Here is a 23,671-nt window from a genome sequence, read left to right as displayed (position 1 = left end):
AAAATGCATTTTCGCGCTCCTATGATGGCACGTGGCAGCCACGCACCAATGGGATGGAGCTTGGGTGGCCCAAATCTAAAAGATCTCCGCTAGACGAAACTGCTGGTACAACGCATGTAACCATAAGAAACATCGTTGCGCAGAGGGGCGGGGTGGCGCGGCGTGGCTCGTGGGGAACACACGCGGAAACAAGCCGCACGTGAGGGCCATGCGCCGACCTTTTTGGTGTGACTCCACATCATCCCAGTAGATCAGTGGCTGTAGGATGGGGTGGTGGGGCGTGTGTAGGCGGATGATGGCCGGAGAGCAGCAGATCTCACCAAAACCGAACCAGTGGAGGGATGAGGGAAAAAAAACTACCTTGAAAGTGTATATACAGTGCAGAAATGAAAAGGAAAAAGAGAGAAGGCACCCTCCTCTCCGGCGATGGTTCTCATGGAAATGGGTTTACTTTAGAGAGAAGATAGACATTCTCTCTCTAAGAAACGTTGGCTGCGGAAAAACATCCCCTAAGCTTAGTTATCTATGAAATGGAAGTATAAATAAATAGGAAAATGCTTGTTAGCTCCCAGATTTGCCTCCTAGGTTTGACTGTTAGTGTATTTTAATTTTATTTTTAATTTTTTTTTCTAATGTTTAAAGAAGTAATTACCATCAATGAAATTGTGTAATTTTTTTTAAAAAAATATTTAAAATGGATAATACTAGTCCCACCACTCTCAGCTCCATCTAGGAGCTACCGCTGGCATATTTTTATTTTTTATTTTTTCTTCGTGATTAAATAATAAGTATTTTTTTTAATAATATTATGATTTTTTTTAAAAAAAAATTATTTAAAAGTGTTACAAAAATACATATAAAAAAATACTAAAACAAAATACTAAAATAATTAGCGGGAACCAATGGTGGCTATAGTACTGTCCTAAAAATTAAGAAAAATGATATTCTTATCATTGGTTCTTACAGCTTGTTGTTATTGCTGTGATTTTTTATTTTATTTTTACTTAGTGCTTAAGAAAATATTTTTTAATAATATTGTGAATTTTTTTAAAAGCATTTAAAAGTGTAAAAATTATACATGTAAAAAAGATAACCAAAAAAAAAAAAAAACTAATTATGCTTAACGGTAGAAGGAGATGGAAGGGACAGACATAGTACCATCCATTTAAAAAATGTTAAAAATAGTGAACTAGCGATTAGCCCAACGGTAAGAACTAGGCGGCTGTGTAGCATCAATTGTCCAAATGAATATTAATGCATTTGAATATTATAATTATAGTTGAGATTGTTAGTTATAAAATCTCAAAGTGCTCATATATAATTCATTTTAAGAGCTTGGTCCGTCCAAAATGTTGCATATATTTATTCATCTTTAGAATATAATTAAATGATTAGCTTTATTTATTTTTAACACTCCTTTTATTCATTTTTATGTTTTATATGATCTTGGTCCGCCCTCCCTAACCAAGATGCCACTAGATGTTAATTTTGTGCTTCTAATCAATACTAGCTAGGTGTTAAATAAATTTAAGAGAAGTAACTGGCGAAAAGAGAAGGTGGCTTAATTAATTTGTTCAAGTTGTTAATGAATCATACTTAAAAAAGAGAGAGATGAGAGAGAGAGATGAGAGAGAGAGTTCAATTTCCAAGTTTGATTTGAATTTTGTACGTTGAAGGTGGTGGGTGACAATGATGTAATGTGTACAAATATTGCCTCGTGTTAAATGTGACAATTAACAATATATATATATATATATATATTTATAGAGAGAGAGAGAGAGAGAGAGAGAGAGAGAGTTCGGGTGCAGGTCAGTCTTCGCTTTTAATTTAGAGGATAAGTAAACATGCATGAAAGACAACTATTCAACAGAGATTTTTCAGTTTTTTTTTTATCAAAAACAGATAATCATTATTTATGGTTCTGTCTCTTTCAAAATAATATTGGACCAGAAAATTATAATGCATGGTTGGCTCAACAACTAATAACACTCGAGGTTTTTTTAGTGGATCGGTCAACTATAAAACTTAAGTAAAAGAATATCATGAAAAATCGAAGTCAAATTTCAGGCTCCCAAATTATACATTCTCAGAAAGCATCTCTCTCTCTCTCTCTCTCTCGGTAAAAAGAGTGCTAAAACATGAGGGACTTGTTTGGCCTAACTTTATAAACTGGGATTATTGTATTATAATAGAGATTTAGTATTATGTATTAGTCATTATTTATTCTCACACCTTATATTTATATAAGTTTTGTCATCAGGTGTGGATGTGTTTTTCATAAGTTATGAATGTTTTTTCATAAGATATGGAGTGTGTGGTGAATAATAATTGATGAAAATAATTTTTCTTAATAATATCACTTATACGACATAATTTTTTTTTTATTGAAATGGGGTTTTTATCGTTAAAAATTCATTTTAATTGCAAATGGCCGTGAATGAATAAATGAATATAAATATACCTTTGATGAGAATTTTTATGACTAGAGGAAGTGGTAGAGATCAAGCTAGGATTTTATCTTTGGGGGAGGGAGGGGGGGATCTTATATTATAATAATAATAATAATTTCATGCCTATAATAATGTATGTCTTCATATATAATATTAATGCAAAAGTGAATACATAAACCATAATTGAATATATTAAAAGCAACATGTTCACCAATTTGAAGAAGCTAGCTTAGAGCACAACATGAGATCATGCATTATAAATTATAGAAATTTGTATGTTTTTTCTTATAGATTCTTTTAAGAGACTTTATGAGTTTTTTCAAAGTTTTAGGGTTTGGGGGTAATTTGATTTTTTTGTAGACTGATTAATTTTTAGAACTTTTTTTATGATAGGGGAGAGGTTTGGGTAAGATTTTGAGTGATTAAGTGTTATTTTAAAATTATAGAATTTCTTAAAAATATCATTAGGGATAGGGAAAGGTTTTGTTTTGTTTTGGTTTCCTTTTATTTATTTATTTTTGAAGAATAAAATAATTATTATGACTTTTTGAGAGGGAAAAACTATTTTTTTAAGGCTGGGAGGCGAATGGGTTAGCTTCTGTTAAATTATCACTTGTCCCAAATCTTAAACTAATAGGAATATGTCAATTTAATTAAGCTTGATGAAATTAGAAAGATGCTCACGTCTGAGTCAGACTCTCATTCTATTAGTGACCTCCACCAAATATAATATTTAATTAAATAGGATGAAATATAGAGTTAAGATTCGAGTCGAGAATTTCTACTCTAATATTATATAAAATTATCATTTATCTTAAAAATTTAAATTAAAAGAAAAAATTAATCGTTTATATTTTATGTTTAAAACTTTTTATGACTACCCTCACATCGAAAAAATGTCTTAACCATATATATTGTTTTGCATCAAAGCATTCATTACATGACATATTTGTAATCTTATTGAGTCATATATCAAAACTTCATTACGAAACATTTTTTTTTTTTTTTTTTTTTGTCTTGAAAGTGATGGAGATCACTACCCTTGACAAGAGAGGTATCTACGTACCTAACTTTAGTTAGTTTCTGGTAACCAATATGTTTATTTTTTTACGGCACCACAATTATCTTTATCAAAGACGTGACCACTCGGTCTATTTTGGACATTTTCTCCAGTCCAATCCGTATACATTGATTTAAAACTTTTAGAATTAATAACAGATTCATTCACCGCCCAAAATAGAAACTTTTGATATTCTTAATTTCGGTTCGATGTGGTCTATTTTTTTCGATTTTATGTATAAAAATTATAAGATTAATTTATGTTATATCATAATCAAATATTCTATAAAGATTCAAAAGATTAATTTTATACTGTTTCAAATGTTATATTAATTTTATATTATAAGGTTAATAGACATTAACAATAAGATTTTAAATATTCATTTTATATTAAATCGCAATTTAGTATATAATATATATATAACATAATATAAAAAATATTTTATATATAATATAAAAATTAAAAATAATATTATATATATACGGTGCAATTTGGTTGGATTTGAAACGGTGTTATAAAAATCAAAATTAGAATCGGACCGATTTTCAACCGGGACCATATACATACACAGGGAAATGCGACAAGATCGGACGGTTGAAAAGCCATGTTGTCTACATTTGAAAATAGAAAGATTTAACAGCATATAGTACTTGGTGGTTAATGCAGGTTTCTAAAGTGGCTTTATATATATACTCATGCGCCGTGACGATGTGTTAGTGACATGATCAATATCTTTGACGGTTGAACTTTATTTTATATTTATTAATTAACACGTTTTCCACAAGCTCCATCGATCCATCCGGCCTACTGCATGCCTATATATATATATATGGACATTTAGTACGGACACCTATATTCTTCAAATCATGTTCGTAAAAGTCATTAGCGTTGAATATATGAAAGCTGGCCGACTACATCATCATGTGTTGTTAAAAGTATTCAAAAGCTATCTCATTTTGTTGGTTCAAAATTCCTGAACTAATCATGAAAGATCGAATAGTATATTTGATTCAAAAAAAAATAGTATATGTAGATTTCATATTTTATATGTATCATGTAGAATGTTTAGTTAAATGGGATAGAGTATAGAATCAAGATTCGAATATAGGGTTTCTGTTCTGATTCAATATGAAATCACTACTTATCTCAAAAAATTAAGTTAATAGGAAGATGTAGATTTAATCTTTTATATTTATTTAAATCTTGTAAGAGCTTCTTTATATTAGGTTTTTTTTTTTTTTTTTTAAAGAAGATGATATGTCGTAATTTGATTAATAACCCTGATTTGTGGCGGAAAATTTTCATGTTTACAGGTGAATACTATGGTGGTTACAAGATAAGAGCCCTATATAGTGATGAACAAGATGGTCAAGGAAATCATTCTCTAAAAATATATTATATTATCGTCTTCATGAAAATTTAAAGGTGTTCTTTCCAGCCTGTTAAAAATTCATGAGTTCCAAAAATCATCGGGTTCATTGTCTATGACTCTATATCACTAAAGCCCAAACATTCAATGATCTACGTTTCCAAACAAACTAGGCCCAGGACAACGTATGTAATCACCAAAGTCCAAAGTCCAATTTCCCAACCAAAATTAGCACGTAATTCCCACCCTTCAACCTCTGCTGCAATATCCATCTCTACCTAGTTGATCCCGTAAAACCTCGTTGATCAACTAACGTGTACAGTTTCCACATTGCTTATGAGCAAAGTCTCGAAACACACTTGAAAAAAATATGTTTTTGGCAAGCTTTTATTTTAAATGCATGGTGTAAGGGGACCCCCTTACTCATAAGCCCACTAGACGCTCGGTTGAGAGTAATGAATTTCACCCAGATACTCGGTCCCAGGGCTTAAACTTGCCCACGAAGCAACTCACTTGTAAGGGAAAGTAAGCAATGATGGCTGATGGGACAGACAAGATTGATGCCACTTGGCAGCATCCCGTTCATGGGGACTCGTACATGGCAGAACGGGAAAGACGGAGAACCTTTGATCTTCTGACGAGGGAACATCAATGGATAGCTAATAGGGCCTACAAAATAAAGCGATTAGGAAGCCACGCCGCATTAATTGCACCACTACCCTAGCAACAAGTCATATTAATGACGTCGTCACAGAGGTACGCCACATTAAAGGATTTTGACAAAAGTAACAGTAAAAAGGACATGGGCTTCATAGAGGCAGGCACGATCTATCTCTCTAGACTCCCAATATAAACAGCAATTTTCAGGTACAAAAAAGGGACTCGCTCTCTCTTTGGTCTCTAGACTCTCTCATTATTTTCAAATTTCTAAATTACTTTACTGACTTTGGCATCAGAGACTCCCCAACCCCAAGGACACCTTCTCCCAACTTCTTTCTTCTTCGTTTTCGCAAGCCTAGCTTTGAAGACTTGAGTTGCTAGGACCTGGCTCAAAGGTATACGAAACATGACATTATTAGCTGTGTTGCCATCTATGAGATCTTTGTAGATCTTGCGTGTACTTCGTATGCTTGCAATAACCCGTTTCGAACAACTCGAAAAGGACACAGAGGAAGTTCTATGGAGGTTAGACTGAAGTTATGGAGGACTGGATAACAAAGTAAACCGACGAAGTGCAAAAACTTTGCAAGGAGAATGAGGAGCTTAGGAAACCTTAACAAGGACAAAACGAAGAGGCAAAACCCAGTAATAACGAGCACATGGAGTCCCGTAACGCGAGAGCTGGAGCAAACGTGGACGAGGAGATGAAGAACATGCAAGACGAGGTCCGCAATCTTAAAGGAAAATAAGAAGAGATTGTAAAGATAGTGGGCACATCATCATCGGTGGACCAATTGCTCACGAGCACTTGTCTACCCAACACAGAAGAAGTGATGGTTGTGCCATCGCTACTGAAGTTCAAGGTCCTGACCATGGAGATGTACGATGGGGGGAGGGACCCCCTTGAGCACATAGAACCATTAGGGCTCACATGATGTTGCATGGCTTCCCGGGAGAGGTGGCATGCAGGGCATAAGGGTGTAACCAGTTCAGTCCAATTCGGTTTTGGACAAAATCTAGGACCAAACCGGTATGTACCGGTTTTGTATTTTTCAAACCGGTACTTCCGGTTTTACCGATCCGGTCCGATCCAATTTTTCGGTTGTTTTAAAATGTAAGTTTCACAATTTGTCATTAAAAATGTTTATAAAAAAAAAAAAAACTAATTTAAAAAAATCTGTTCTATACTTTTATTAAAAAAATCTGTTTTACCATTTCCTAAAAAAATCTATTAGACTATATAATAGTATTAATAATAGACTATTAGTATAGCTAAATAATATATTAGACTATATAACAATATTAATATTAGACTATTGGTATAGTTATAAGTTATATAGTAGTGTTAGTTATAAACTATATATTTAATATTAGTATTAGTCATAAACTTTTAGTAAAAACTTATAGTATTAATTATAAGTATAACTATAGTCATTAGTCTATATTAGACCATTAGTATTAGTTATAAACTTTTAGTTATTTAGTATTAACATTTTATATAATAATTTATAAATTATAATCATAAATTATTTCATATACGAATATATATAAGTATATATATTATATATAAAAATTTCACATAAAAATTTATAATTATACATAATATATAAAACTTATATATACAGTAATACAAATATTATTTATATATATATTTTTATCAACCGGTCCAGTCTGGGCCGAAAAATATTAAAATCTAAACCGGACAGGAACTGACCGGTTTTCACATTCCAATAACCGGTTCTGGACCGGACCGGTTCAAAACCGGTAAAACCAGTCCAGATCGGTTTTCCGGTTTGAATTTACACCCTTAGCAGGGCATTCCCGCTAACCCTAAAGGGGCTAGCACGAGTGTGGTTCGGATCTCTGGCGCCCGGTCTCGTAGAGATTTTTGGCGAGCTGCCCCAGCTATTTTTGACCCAGTTTATGTCAAGTTGAAGAAGGTGACGCCTAGCAGCATACCTCCTCATCGTTAAGCAAGGAGAGGAAGAAAGTCTGAAGGCGTACCTATCTCGGTTCAACAAGGAGCGCATGACCACTAATGATCAGGACGAAAAGATAACCCTGGTGGCGCATCTGGGAGGAGTCTAGCCACGATCCCAGTTCATGGACGAGCTGGCGAGAAGGACTCCTGTGATGTTGAAAAAGCTTATGGACCAGGCAGACAATTTCATTAACATTCGAGACCATTCAAGGTCAGAGACCTTGTACTCAAACAAACATAAACAACAATGCGAGACGAAAGAAAGTTGGGCCTTCGATGGGAATGCCCCTACGTGGTCACCCCTTGGCCACCCGAAGACAAAGGCTTACCTTCCTCGTGAGCATCAGGCGGGAGCAGGTCCGGTTACAGACTGCCTAAACAACGTATCTCCAGTAGGGCCAAAGGTGTGGGTAAAGCCAAAGGCCACATTTTCCTCCCGCGACAGAAAGTAGGTTTAGCCTAAGGCTACCTGAAAAACTTATCCCTACCTCCGCCTTGACGAAGTGTGGGATCAGTACCAGCCTAACCCAAACTTACATTTTCCTACAATGTCAACATGCGAGAGCGGGTCCAGTCCCAAAATGCCTAAACAGCCTACCTCCCCACGAACGATGATAGGTGAGCAGGAGGCTCAACCTCCTCGTCCGGGAGAGTGGTACCAGCCCCCCGGCAGCCCGAAAAACTTACCCTGACTCCTATCACGGTGAAGGAGCGGACTAGCCACATCACCGTTTGAATTACGTACCTCGCGGGGTACCAAAGGGATGAGTGTAATGCCGAAGGTTGCATTATCCCTCCCATGGCGGAGTGCGGGTCAGTCCTGATCTACCTGAAGGGAAAGACTTACCTTCCTCGTAAGCGTCAACAGGCGGGAGACGGGTTGAGCTAGAGGTTGCTTTGTCTCCCCACAGTGGAGAGTGGGACCAACCTACGGCTACCCGAATAACTTACACAAACCTTTGCTACGATGAAAAGTGCGGTCAACGTCAGCTTGACCCAAAACTTACCCTTCCCTGCGGTGTTAACAGGCGGGAGCGGGTCTAGTAGCAGACTGCCCTAACAACCTACCTCTCGCAGAGAACAAAGGGACGGGTTGAGCTAGAGTCTGCCTAGTCCCTCCTGCGATAGAGAGCAGGTCCAACCCCAAGGCTGCCTGAAAGCTTACCCCGACACCCATCGGGGCGAAGGAGCGGAGAAGCCACATCGATGTCCGAATTACCTTCTCGAGGGGCAAAGGAGCAGTTTGGCATGAGGCATTCCAACCCCTCCTTGACAAAGTGCGGGCTGGGCCCTTCGACCACTCGAATGCTGCACCAAGGAACATGGACATCAACAACATGGTAAAAAGCGGCTAGTACATCGCGTCATTGGCCAAAGCCTATGAAGCTAAGAATAAAATTATGATAACTTGCTTATTTTTCAAACTGTCCAAAACAGGTTTAGTCTCAAACTGTTCGAACAACCTTCCTCCTCGTGAACTGAGGAGACGGGTCGAGCTAGAGGACGCCTTATCTCCCCGCGGTGGAGAGCCGAACTAGCCCCATTGCAGCAGAGAGCAACCCGGATTATTTAATTTGATTCCACGGCCACGGTGCTACTCGGAGGGACCAAGAGGCGAGTCAGCAAAATGCTTCCCGGCCTCCCTCCCTCCCCCCTGGAAGGAGGCAACCGGAGTCTCCCTAACGAGACTTAACTCTTAGGGGGGATTTCCATCCCCTCCAAGCCGACGACAGTGGACAAAGACAGACATACGTTGCTGACACTTTTTTAGTTGCTTATCAAAATGAAGCACGGCAACGCAAAATGGAAGAACTAAAAGACTAGGTGGGGTAAAGCACATCTGAGAGACCGAAGACCAAAAAGAAAGAAATTGGCTCAATGAAAAAAGGGAGAGACATCGGCCTCGTCAACGATATTGCTAAAGGCACTAGAGGATAACTGACAAACGAAGGCAAACGAGGACCATATAAACGGGAAGCCATCGGTCGATGGGGTCGTAGGGGATGGGTTCAATGTCGACGAGGTGAACCGTAAAGCTCTGGATGACGGCAATTCTCCCCACCCGATGCGGACCCCATAATTCCCTACATCAAAACCCCCAGGCCGATCATAAATAAAAAAAAATAAAAAATAAAAAGAGAGAGAGAGAGAGAGAAGAAAGGGGAGACCCCGAAATCGCATGGCCACAGAAGATAAACAGAAAGTAAAAATGATAATGTTATTGATAACATGAGGCCGTAAGCTTACAATGGATAAGTTACAACGTGAAGTGACAAATTACAACATGAAGCCATAGGCTTACAATGAACAAATTACAATGTGAAGCGACAAGTTACCACATAAAGCCGCATAGACGAAAAGGCCACTCAGATATGGCTGGAAAGCAGAAGTGCGATACGTGAGCACTGAGAAACCCACAACTTCTCGTCCCGGGAAAGAAAAGACCGCATGGCTACAGTTACAAAAATTGATTAATTAAGGAAGGAAATGAAGAATTCTCATCAGATCCATCCGATAGGAATTGGTGGGGTAACAGTAAGGAGATTTCCCCCTCACTCATAAGTCCACTAGGCACGCTCGGCCGAGAGTAATGGGCTTCACCCCAATACTCGGCCCTAGGGCCCAAACTTGCCAACGAAACAACTTGCCTGTAAGGAAAAGTAAGCAATGATGGCTGATGGGATGGACAAGACTGATTTCACTCAGCCGCATCCCACTCATGGAGACTTGTACAGGGCAGAACGGAAAAGACAAAGAACATTTGATCTTTTGACAAGGAAACATCGACGGACCCAATAGGGCCTGCAGAATAAAGCAATCAGGCAGCCATGCCGTATTAATAGCACCACTACTCGAGTAACACGCCACATTAATGATGCCATCAAAGAGGCACCGCTGCATTGAATGACTTTGACAAAAGGAACATAAAAATGAACATGGGCTCCATAGGGGCAAGCACGACTTGTCCCCCCAGACTCTCTGTATAAATAGCAATTTTCAGGTACGAAAAAGGAACTCTCTCTGTGGTCTCTAGACCCTCTCATTATTTACAAACTTCTAAAATACTCTACTGACTTTGGCATCGATGACTCCCCGACCCCATGGCCGCCCTCGCCCAACTTTTTTCTTCTTCATTTTCGCAGGCCCAACTTTGAAGACCTAAGTTGCTGAAACCTTACCCAAAAGCGTACGAAATATGATGTTAATATATGGTATTTAATTTGGCCAAATTTTTAGGTTTTTGGTAATTTTAGTTTTACTTTGGGCTTTTGGGGAGAGATAAAAAGAAGTGACATTAATGAAAAAAATATCACCTCAAATTCTTATAGACACATGAAATGAGCCATAAAGTAATTTTTTAATACCAATTTAAATATTGTTGCCTGACAATATTTAATGAGCAATAAATGTTGTAAGGTCCACATCATGTATCTGTCTTTCTCTCACTTGAGTTGACGTACCCTCAAGTTCTTCTCTGAACTTGACAAAACCTAAATCCATGATTTATATACATAACTAAACTACATTTCATTCAAGATAGACAATATGTAGCTCGAGTTTTAAATGCTACTAGGAAACTTTCATTTTAATAAATATAGAATTTCATGATAACCGAAGCTAGGGATAATATCCCTATACAAGAGAGAAGTAGTTGTAGAAAATCCTAAAAGCATAAATTTGAAAACAAGACTCTATGTGAAGTCATTTAGGGTTTTTTTAAAAAAAAAAAGAAGGAAAAATAAAAATAATAAGCACTATGAGACGTAGTGTCACTTTTTCCTCATGGGACATTGGATTTGGCATTCGACATAGAAAAATTCTATATAAAAGTCTTATACCACACATTTATCTAATCAACACGTAATTTGTCATTTTTGCTGTTATATCTTATGCTTAAATATGTGTGTGTTTAAATATAAGGAAAAAAAATGAAAAATTAGACATTGATTAAGTAGAAGTACGTGATGTAAGGTTTTCTTGTAGCATTTCTCTTCTACATATATAGGCAAAAGAGAATCAGAAAGTCTATTTACAACCGACCGGGGGAACCGCGGGGGAACCGCGTCCCACGTGGCCAAATAGAAACGACAACGTTTCTATCTTCTTCTGTCTTCCCTTTTTTCTCATTTGTAAGTCACAGCGATAGCAGGGAGGAAGAGCTCGATCTATTGGACCCAAGTCATGCTCTGCAACTTCAACATCCATTTGGAGAAAACTACAATCGGATATGAAGTAGAAGATGAAGACGACGGCGACGTGCTAGGGTGCTGCAATGGAATGATCTCCATGGACCAGGTCGACGTCTGCATCGAGTGGTTCGACTTTCATTGGATCTAGCCACGCCATCGTCCGAGAAGCTCCTCCCTGGCGACAGACAACGCCGACAAGTTATGGAAGGCTGAAGAATGAAGACCCCAGCTTTTCATCGCCTATATTCTCTCGTTTATGCTTTTCTTACATTTTTGGTTCTTATTTTTACAGTATACCCAAAACACTTTGTGCTTATAAAAATTGTCTAGAAGTTCACAGAAGCTCTTCTAACATGATACGAAAGGAGCTCTTCCGTAGAGAATGGGCGTCAGAGAATTTTCTCCCTATGAATATGAATTTCTTCCATGATAGGAGCAAAATCACAAACCCAAAATTGCAATTTTTCTTCCAAACCATTTTTTTTTCTTCGAGACCTTTTAAAGGCTCCAGAACGAAGAAAAAAAAATGAGAAGGTGATGGGAGCAAAATCGCAAAACACAATGGGTAAAGAATTTACAAGGTGATGCGATTTTAAAATTTGCCTCCCCTCGTTCTCATTGAACTTTGGTTAAGCATTGTGCTCTTGAGCTTTTGATGGAAAAAGAGAAAATGAGAAGGTGATGGGAGTAAATTGCACGAATCTGATGATTTTTTTTTTTAATATATTGGTTGACGTGGCTTCGATTTCCCCACGGTTTCGCGCGTCGGTTGTTCCTAGCAGAATTGAAAGAGAATATATCTTTTATAGAGGAACATAAGATCAGGAGACGAGGGAATACAAGAATGTATGATTAAAGATTTGCTGTTGGGAGAGGCCGCGTGTTAATCTCTATTTGCACTCGCGGCGATTGTGACATTTGTTGTGTTTCGATATTGAACTGAGTTAAGTTGAATTGAGATAAAAGTTGAAAGTTGAATAAAATATTATTTTTTAATATTATTATTATTTTAAGATTTGAAAATTTTAAATTATTTATTATATTTTTTGTTGAAATTTGATAAAATTTTAATGATTAGATAAGATGAATTTGAGATCTAAACTGGCCAAACACTACACGGACCTTACATGCTCTAAACTTCTTGTTTTTTTTCATACTAAAACAGTAATTAAACGGTGAAAAAATATTCTCTAAAAATTATTATCCAAATCTAGATTGATATTCTTCTATTTTTCATACTCTAATTACCTTGATTATAATTTTTCTCTCTCTCTTTAAGACCTTATCATACTAGACGTTATAGATCAAATCCATCACATTAATTAATTAATCCTTTAGACAGTACTATATAAGATATGTGGATTGACATGCACACACGACAAAAGTTAATTAATAATCGATCAACACACATGAGATAGCTGGATGCATGCAGTAACATTATACTGCATTTACCATGCATGAATTTCAGAAAGAAAAAGAAAAAACTTTTTTTAATTTTGGAAATCCATTAATACTATATATTATAAAGTCACTTAAAAACGTGTTTTACGACACCAGGAAGATGGATATTCAGAAAGTAGTCATCCCAATCGATGCACTTTGGGTCGAAGTAAAACATGTCTGCCTCAGCACCACTCTCTCTTACTGCCATGCGCAGCTTCTCCGTGTTCATGTCATCAAAGCTGTGTTCAAAATGTATATACATGATCATAATGTTAATAAATCTCAAAGAGAAATGTTTTATGCCCAAAAAAAAAAACTCAAAAGAATAAACCTACAAACTGACATGGCTTAATGTTGTACGTTAGATTGTAAAACTACTTTTATTGTAAAGTAGATTTAACGTATCATATGAAACTATATCAATTTGTGAGTTTACTTTTATGCGATGTCTTTATTCTGCAAAAAATGCAAGATGTTAACAGAAAATAACGCATACATACACGCCCCTGAAGAACAAATAAGGCTTGTACAGTTCCACCAATCGCATCACAAAGTTGATCTTTTGTCTAAGCCGTAGATATTTGTCTCGGAAATATTGACAAAGAGCTTTGTTCGCCAGTTCTAGTCCCTAGAAGAAAAAAGAAAAAGATCAATCCAAAGATGACATGCATGAATACTTGTACTGAAGAGGGGATGTTGAACATGGGAGAGATTCTAATTAAAACAGTGCCGATTGATTCTTTCTCTTTCAAGTTTATGATGAAAAACAAAGTGGGCTAGCTCTTATGATTAGCAAATGAACAAAAAGAGAACATGTCACATTTATTAAACATTTAATGCTGTCCGAGTAATTCAATCGGCACTACAAGAAAACTACATATTTGTGGCCAGTTAATTCTATCGAAATGGTTATTTATAGTTAAAATGAGTCTGTTTTAGTCATAAATAATCTTTTCGCCACAATTAAATGGCTACAAAAGTCAATTTTTCTTGTAGTGCAGGCAGATACAGATTTTGTGAAATCCACAACTTTACGTATCTCTCTCTCCCACTCTAAACTCTAGGCCAAACCCAAATCGATCCTAGACTAAAGGATTTATATACTTGATTAATGGAAAGTAGGTATATCATGTTCTGTTTGAAGGAAAAGAAAATTAGAAAAGTAGCATAAAATGGGTTAAGAACAAACCTTCAAAAGAAGCAAATAACGAATGGCCATGTATCTGTGGAAGCTATCCATATCACCTAACACCAAAGCCTTGCTAACCTTGACAGGTTTCCCATTCTTATCTATCCATGGTTTTTGGGAGAAGTAAAGGAAGCCCATCTCTTGAAGTATGCTGTTTCTTACAGGATTTCTTACTGAAGATCCAATTTGGTAAATTATGTCACAAGGTTGATTCGCATGAGCCACCATCGCTACTATTATAGCATTCACCACCAAGTCAGCTGGTATCTGCATTAAGCATTATATATAATATTTCGTACTTTAGATTATTTCTTTTTCTGTTTGATAATGCTACATGTCATACGTCCCCCCAATTATAAGGTTTGGGATAAGTCCCAAATGCATAAATTTTGTGCAAGTCTTGTGTAAAAAAGTGAGCTCCAATAAGAAAAAGTGAGTTTTTCACACTTTTTCGTAATCGGGTCTACTTTTTTATTAAATGTCTGCACGAGTCTTGTACATTTGAGGTTTGTATAGATATATATATAATATATATAATTATTCTATGTAAAATATGATCTTTTTATAATTCCTAAATCATCCTTTATCATTTTAAAGAAAAATCTTAACATTAATGTGTAATGTCACCTAATCATAATAGAATAAGATCGTGGTCTTTAGAACTTTACTGACATTAATATGTGTACGTACGATCGAGTCCCTTTTACGAACAAAGTAGGAAAGTTTTCATATATATATATATATATATAAATATATATATAATGCTTTCATATCATCCAAGCTTAACTAATTACGTATACCAACTCACCAAGTCAACAATTGCCATAAGATCTCCGAGGAAGCATGTTAGTTTTCCTTTGCCATAACCAACTGCTAGACTGTCGATCGTCCTGTAACACAATTAAACAAGCAATTAGTTTCATGTCTACATTAATTCCCCCTGATTTTCTCGGTAACCAACCAGGAAAATAATGTTTTGACGAAGAAATTAGAAATGCAAGATAGTTTTTCTATTTTTAAATTAAGAAAATGAATGGGTTTCTTGTGAAGAAATTAATGATATATAATTAGGAGGTTACCTGACACCCTCAACCCAACCAGGAAAAGGTTCTTTGAAAGTACTTGTTACAATGGTAGGACGAACAATTACCACAGATAGATTTTCTTTCAAGTGCCCAAGAAGCATCTCTCCCATTGCCTTTGTAAATACGTACGTGTTTGGCCATCCGTACATTCTTGCCCTGTAAATATATATTTACATAAACATTTCCTCGTTAATTTAGAGCTTAAGGCCAATACTTTTATATATGCATATGATAAACTAAGAATTCCATTGACAAAATCTTTAATTTTCTATTAAAAAAACAAACAGCAACAACAATTCTATTGACAACAAATATTTTATCTAAGTTTGAATCTCATGCACTACAAGAAAAATAAACATTTGTGACGTATTATTTGCGATGAGAATAACTATTTGCAAAGAAAACATGCTCATTTTAACAAGAAATAGTCATTTTTGTAAGAAATAGCTGATCATAAATAAATAGTTTTCTTGTAGTGATATTCCCAACAAGAATATATGAGACATAACTGCTCATGCTCTTGGAGTTCTTTATACTTGTTAAGACCAAAGAGGAGGGAGGGAGAGAGAGAGAGATGAAAACTCGTTTTGCTTTAAATGATATAAAAGATTAGCCCCAAGTTGTTTCTATTGTTTATGAGAAATTCTATTTATAAGTCAATATGATTAACACACATAATAAAATACTTACTTGATATTATTTGATTTAAAAAATATATTTTAAAATTTGAATCTTTCAGAAGAAACTTTACCGTTTAAGTAATGTAAAAGGTGTGTTTTACAATATGGCTTGAAAATATAATAACCCATTGTTTACTTCAAAAGAAAACATGAATTGAAGTTGTTTGGATTTCCTTGTTAGTCCGAAATTCCGGAAACCATTGAACATTTCAAACTTAGTACCATATCAAATTTGAAACACTAAGAGAGACCATTATTTCATCAGTTAGTGCTATTTATTATCTATTTTTTTATCATCATCTCATTATCTCATGATGTGATATTAGATGGTTAAAGACTATTTATTATATTTCACTTTTGAACCTATCATCTAATATTAGATCATGAGATGATGAAAAAATAGATGGTAAATAGATTTTTTCTATTTCATCAGTGGTGGATTTAGTATTTCTTCCATCATGTTTTCCTAAATTGGAGAATCCCTCCCATAGGGATCATCCATTCAAGGTGGGTAAAAAGGATGTGTTGGGATATTTTACAATTTTAAGACAAATAAATGCAATATGTAAGTTTTAAAAGAAACATTATATATACACACACACACACACATATATATATATATATATATATATATATATATATATATATATACATCGTCTGGTAACCATTCCAATGAGGTGATATTACCTATCGATTTTTACATTTCTTGTTTAAAAAGTTAAAAAATAATTCAAAATTGATAGAAGTGTCCTATTTTCTTAGGGTGGGTTTGGATAAATAGTTATGATGGGATAAGATGAAATGTTTTGAATAGTAGTAAGATATTTTAAGTTAAGATGAAATGAGATAGTTTGTAAAAAAATTTATGTTTGGATAGTGAAATGAGATGAGATAGTTTTGATTTTTTTGAGACTTGATAAAGGGGTGGGTCCATTATGCACTGTTTATATACTGTTTATGCACTGTTCATATCAATTTTTACTGTTTACAATTGTTCATATACTGTTCATACTTTGTTTACGTCAACTTTGGCACTGTTCATTTCAATTTTTACTGTTTTATACTGTTTATTTACTGTTCATTTAAGTGGATATTTTTAAAACTTAATAGATGAAATATTATGTTTGGATAATCAAAACTATCGAATAATACAACTCCAAATAAGATATTTTTATTCAAACTGTCTATCCAAACCCACACTAGAGAGAGTGTGACTTGTAGCGTTAATTTTTTTTTTTTTATAATATTAAACTTTAATTATTGGTAAGAGACATAGATTCAATCATTAAATATCGATCATTGGTATACCTACTACACTGGGCAGGTTTGGCAAGTGGTTTACGAGACACAAAATTTTTATTTTATTTCATTTTATCATAATAATTTTTTTTAATTTATACATAAAATATAATAAATAATTTAATTTTTTAAATTTTAAAATAATATAATATTAAAAAATAATATTTTAAACTTTTATTCAAAATAAAAAAATTCTCATATCACTATCCAAACTTATCATAGCCCTATATCACTCTAAAATATTAAAAATGTTTGGAAAATATAAAATATTATTATATATGTAAGAAATTATTTATGAAGCCTTTTATTAATTAGAAATTAGAATCTTATCTTCATGTGCCGTAGTATTGAATGCACCGAATAAAGCGATGACCTATTGGGGTTGGGAGGCTTGAATATATAATAACCCCTACAAATGGGCATGTGAGGAGTGACCTCTCTACATTGACTACGTACCCACTACAAATAAAAGACATCTGGAATTCTTGACTCGACAAGACATCCTGGTTATGTATCGACGACCATGTACAACATTAAATTTAGGTTAGTCACTAAAATTAAGTAGTTAATTAATTCATCATGCTGAATATCTTAGCTCCATGCACAACATTAAAACAAGATATAAAATAATTACAAATTAAAGCACTTTTTTTTCCTTTAAAAAAAGTTAAAACTTTCGAAGAAATTTTTAATATTTATATATAAAAAATATTATGCATCAGTCATTATTTATTCTCATACTTCACATTTATAACTTTTTTTTTTATAGCGTATAGATTTGTTTTACATAGAATATAGAAATATTTTTTATAGAATATAAGATATGAAATAATTAATAGTGACTAATAAAAAAAAAATTTATATACATTTATTTATTTTTGGTTAACATTTCACTTATGACGAGTTCGGCTACCGTCATAGAAAAAGTTATCCGAATTTGAGTCTCGAATAATGTATTTTATTTTTTTTATTTATTTTTTTAATTATTATAAATATTTTTTTAAAAAAATAAAAAATTTATAATATCATTAAAAATATTTTTAAAAAAAACATTCGAGATCCAAAATATGAGAAATGATACTTGCAGTCGTGAGCGTGCAGTCGCCGTGCAGTCGCTTTGAAAAAAGTGAATAAATAAGGGACCCACCTGAAAAGAAATTAATTTTTTAATAGTGAACTCCACTCTTTTTCAAAGCGACTGCACAGCATTTACGCATTCCACGTCTCCCAAAATATTTCTGCACTTATGACATGCAGAGACAGTGTGGATAAATGGGAAACCTTGACATTTCAGATCTGTTTAAATATCTGTTTTTAATGTGATATCACTTTCTCGAGAAAATCCTTTCAATATATGTAATTTTGCCCATCTTACGACATGCATTGATAGTTTTTACTGATGGATGGATGGATGGACGGACAGAATATGACAATTTTTTATTTTATTTTTTATGGTCATTTTTCTGTTGTCAGCTTTAAAAGTGCATGTGTTTTTATTTAACCATATCGACCTAACCTAACCTAACTGTCGTACATGGGTAGCCAATGTGGTGAGTAATTGGACGGCGACTGTGTCAACTTCTCATTAACTGTTATTAATTTTGTGTGTCTGTACTGCTGTGGCGTGTGTTTGGTGGGTGCAGTCATGAATTCTTCCTCGATGTTTTTAATGTGACAAACCAACAGTCCTATTTTCTCGCTGTTCTCACTCAATGGACACATACAACAAGTCATGCACATATAGCTCGTTTCATTTGAAATATAGAGTTTGAAATATTATTTATTATTATTTATACATTTTAATTCATAAATTTTATTATTATTTACAACTTGCATCTTATTTTTTAATTCAAACGAGATTTTGATTAATATCATTAATAGTTAATCCTAAAGTTATGCAATATCATTAATATCATCTAATGAATAAATATAGATAGAAGTCATTATTGAGAGCATCTATTTTACACACATGATGTGACATTATCTAGACCACACATCTCCTCAAGTAAGTATTGGGAACAATCAACTAGAAGTAACTACGCAGCAAGTGTACACTGCTATAGTGGCTTTTCTCTAATATTACTCTCATCTAATTAGAGAAGAAACACATGTTTTCAAGTTGTTTGCGATATTTAGAAAGATCGACAGCCAGCGACAGTTAATTTATATACTTGTGTACCATTTGATTGGTTCAATAGTGTTGTCCCTCGCTTGTGAGTAGAATTGGTAAGTACAGAACATTCGTTTTGAAGAAGAATAAGATTTATTATTACATAATTAATTTTTTTTATATAAGTCTTGTATTTATTTATTATTTTTAAAGAAATTATGAGATACTTACGCATTCCATAACTGTAAATATCATTTCTCCGTATTAATTATATAAAAAATATAATTGTACTAAATTTGTACCGTTGTTATAATATAAAGTTAAATTATTATTTATTAATTTAAAAAGTTTAAACCCAAAAAAAAAAATGTGACTTGAATGATTTAACTGATATTTCAACACAAATAAAACATGCACATGATGATGATGGGGGCAGGACAAATATTTAAGACTCGGTCTTCCTAGTTAGTATTTGATCAAGGATGTAAGACTTTATTAGGATCACATACATACATACATACATACATAAGGTAATTAGAGGACAAACCTTTGAATACCCAAATTCTTCATGGCCAAAGTGATTTCTTCTTCAGGAGCTCCCTGAGCTCGAAGGCAGTTCAATTCTTCCTCCACCAGTTTCTTCTCTACTTCCATGTCTAATCCCGGGGTCCCATTAAGTGTTTCACCCATTTTATAAGGATCTTCGAGGATCAGTCCTGCTTTTTCCCCTGACACATATGCTAAAAAAAGGAAAAAAAAAAAAATTACATGTCGAAAAGTCAATATTAAATACTAAATTTATAAATTAATTTAACCAGATCCGTTAGAAGAAAGATATATATATATATCCCGTCATTTAATAGTACTTCTAATTTCACTTAGTGGTCTCTAAAGATCTTTAGACTTTTAAAAATAGTAGTAAAAATAAAGAAGAAAATAATATTTATAATAATATATAGAATTGGAAATTAGCTAGGAGTTTATATAACTAACCCGTGGATACATGGACAAGCACCTTTAGTCTAACACATTTTTTAGCAAATCTTAGAATATGCTCAGCTCCCAGTGTATTGAGGGCCAAAGCAACGTCATATCTGCATGACATATATAATATTATTAGAGAAAGTGATATATATTAATTAATTACCTTTGTATAAAAGCTTAACAGTAGTACGTACGTATATAGTACTGATCATCATCCATGATCGATCAGCTCACCTTTCATCAAAATTGGTGGTTGCAGCTAAATTCACAATGAAATCGATTTGGTTGAACATCTCCTCCCTCAAAATGGAGGAGTCGTCCTGCAAGCCCAAATCCTCACGACAGAGGTCCCCAGCTACCACAGTTACTTTCTCTGATACAAGGGAATTCAGATTTGTACCCCATTTTTGCTTTAGCAAAATGAACAAGTCCTTCCCCAAGATCTGCAGCAGAAATTATAATGATCCAACTCTTCCTTATGAAAACAAGATATCATGATGATCATGATCATCTACGTGTGTATATATATACCTCATTATGAAGACGTTGTGTTGCAGACTTGGCATCTGCAGCTCTTAGAAGAAGATAGAGCTTCTTCACGTTTGGTTGAACTCTTAGTACTTTCTCCACAAAAACTGCATATATCCATACAAATTAGCATCAAAGGCACATTCACACTACAAATACGTGACACAAAACAGAGAGATTAGTAGTGCTATAATATATGTACTTTTTGCCAGAAACCCAGTTGCACCAGTGACTAAAATGGCCTTGTTCTCAAGGAGCTGTAATATACTTCCTAACTCCATGGAGGAAAAGATATCACAGAGAGAGAGAGAGAGAGAGAGAGAGAGAGAGAGAGAGTGGGAGAGACGACAATGGTGATTAGGAGAAGAAGAGATCAAGCCGTTTCATATACTGAAGGGATGGGGGCAGTTATGTGGTGGAGTACACGCAAGCACCAGCGATTGTTATTTGCTGATGTGTGGGAGAATGAGGGATACTTAAAGCACTCCAATGGATCATATATTTTCCATGCATATTTAAAGTCATCAATTATTTTTCTAAAAAGGAGCTCCAATGGATCATCATGTATTTTATCTACATTTTCTATTTTGCTTCAGTAATCCCACTCCATTTAGTTGGCACTATTAATTCATCCATATAAATTTTTTTTGTTTTATTCATTAATTTCCGCTTTTAATACTTGCTAGATAAAATGAGATTTGATATTTTGATAGCTGCAGATATAATACCTAGGAATGAAATGATTTGCTATGCATCTAATATTTCTAATTTTCTTCTCATAATATAGTCGCATTTTCTCATCTTTTGATTTTATTTTTAGTTTTCTTGCTTATACTTTTTATTTTTTAGAGTAATGCTACATACAGTCGTGAAGTGTGCAAGCGTCGAGCAATTGTTTTGAAAAAGAGACAGGTTCACTATTAAAAAATTAATTTTTTTCACGTGGATCTCATATTTATTTATTTTTTTTAAAGTGATTGTATGACGTTTGTATGCTCATGACTACCACTATTATTTCTTAAAATTTATGGGTATGTTACAAATTCATTTGTAGGTAGAAAGAATATTAGAAACTAATAAAATTTTTAAATGATATAAAGAAAAAAAATAGATAAACTAATATATAATATTATATATTGTAAAAATCATTAATTAAAATATAAAAAAAATAAGTTTTGGTGATATATTACAAAGAAAATATAGACAAATCATTTGGAGAATTATCTATCTATAAAAAAATATAAAGGAAATAACCCAACTTTACCGGTTCTTCAACTATAAATATATATATATATAAATACTACTAGCTTCATCTACACATTCCGGCCGGCCCCCACTTGGCAGCTTAGCTAGCCCTGATTGATTGTATAACCTTGGGGTGCTCACCTACCCAGACCAAATATATATAAATACCAGTGGTCCAAATGCTGGGGCCTTTCCTGCCTAGTATTCCTTCTCCCACATTTTGGAGTAATGACAAATAAAATACATGTCGATCAAGATCTATAATCATAAGATTATTTAATTCAACATGTATATATATTTGTATGTATGTATGTATCTATAACTTGCAGGTACGTGTATATATATATATACATACTTTATATGTCATATTCAAGATCACATATATATATTTATATATTTGAAAATTATATATACAGATTTATAGTATGCAAGTTCTGCATACTCCCATTAAAAAAAGTAGGAGAAATTTGGAATCTACATAAAAGAAAATTGCACATCTTAAGACTGGTCATATATATATATATATATATATATACACACGTAAGGGTGGATGTTTTGTCATTAAACCTCGTGTTAATTTTATGTTATTCCTGGCTTGTAAGTGTTTCCATGTTCTTTGATTAATGGGCTTTCATTGACGCGTGAAATTTAGTTGAGGAGAAAGAAAGCAGGATGGGACAAACCTTAACCGGAAATAGACAGGTTTGGAGGGTGAGATGAGAATTTTATATTTTATTTTAGTGTTTAAAATATTATATTTTAATATTATTATTATTTTAAAATTTAAAAAAGTTAAATTGAGATTTAAAAAAATTAAATTATTTATTATATTTTATATAAAAATTTAAAAAATATATAATGATGAGATGATATTAAAAAATATTATATTTTATATAAAAATTTAAAAAATATATAATGATGAGATGAGACGAGAATTTTATGTCTCATCCCACCCCAAACCTGCCCGCTCGAAGGAAGGTTACCAAACCTATAGCTAGATTTATGTACTAATTCAATTCCACCATGCAGTTATACCAACCCGTTACCCATATTATTATGCTTCTCTCTCTCTCTCTCTCTCTGCAAGAGAGCTCCCTGGCCGTCCGATCGCTCTCATTTTAATATATTTTCCATGATTACCTTGCCTTTTGGATTACCTTTATTCAGATTTTTGTAAGGAAAGATTTTCCTTTTTCTTTTCACCGCCTCCACCTTTCATGTCTTTCCTAGCTTTTCGCATTCTTCCCCCTTCCTTTCGTGCCTTTGGGATATTTCAAACTACTAATACTTAAAAAGTAAGAAATATTATATTCTCATGTAATTTGATTTAAAAAATAAATTTTAAAATTTAAATCTTATCATTAAAGTATTGTAGATGACTACACACTGATTTGATAA

At 33.9% G+C, this 23,671-nt stretch overlaps 1 protein-coding gene across 1 annotated transcript; it reads right to left on the bottom strand.

The window, feature by feature from the left end:
* Positions 1-13,010: 13,010 nt before the first annotated feature.
* LOC109011787 (fatty acyl-CoA reductase 3-like) lies at positions 13,011-21,479 on the bottom strand. The gene is made up of 10 exons (XM_018993112.2): positions 21,231-21,479; positions 21,032-21,135; positions 20,735-20,943; positions 20,510-20,610; positions 20,064-20,256; positions 15,422-15,583; positions 15,151-15,232; positions 14,343-14,609; positions 13,654-13,781; positions 13,011-13,392 (listed from the first exon to the last, which is right to left on the bottom strand). Exons 1-10 carry the CDS (start codon positions 21,307-21,309, stop codon positions 13,239-13,241), a joined length of 1,479 nt encoding a protein of 492 aa, XP_018848657.1. The 5' UTR covers positions 21,310-21,479; the 3' UTR covers positions 13,011-13,238.
* Positions 21,480-23,671: the final 2,192 nt, after the last annotated feature.

Source organism: Juglans regia, chromosome 5, assembly GCF_001411555.2.
Source record: "Juglans regia cultivar Chandler chromosome 5, Walnut 2.0, whole genome shotgun sequence".
NCBI lineage: Eukaryota > Viridiplantae > Streptophyta > Magnoliopsida > Fagales > Juglandaceae > Juglans > Juglans regia.
This window is presented reverse-complemented; position numbering and strand designations above follow the sequence as displayed.

What these genes read in the sequence shown, in the direction of transcription:
- LOC109011787 (XM_018993112.2), bottom strand. Translation starts at nt 21,309, where the DNA reads ATGGAGTTAGGAAGTATATTACAGCTCCTTGAGAACAAGGCCATTTTA. An exon ending in CACAACGTCTTCATAATGAG is followed by an intron (nt 20,944 to 21,031) that starts GTATATATATAC and finishes TTTCTGCTGCAG; the next exon opens with ATCTTGGGGAAGGACTTGTT. An exon ending in TATTTGTTCTTCAGGGGCGT is followed by an intron (nt 13,393 to 13,653) that starts GTATGTATGCGT and finishes TTTTGAACACAG; the next exon opens with CTTTGATGACATGAACACGG.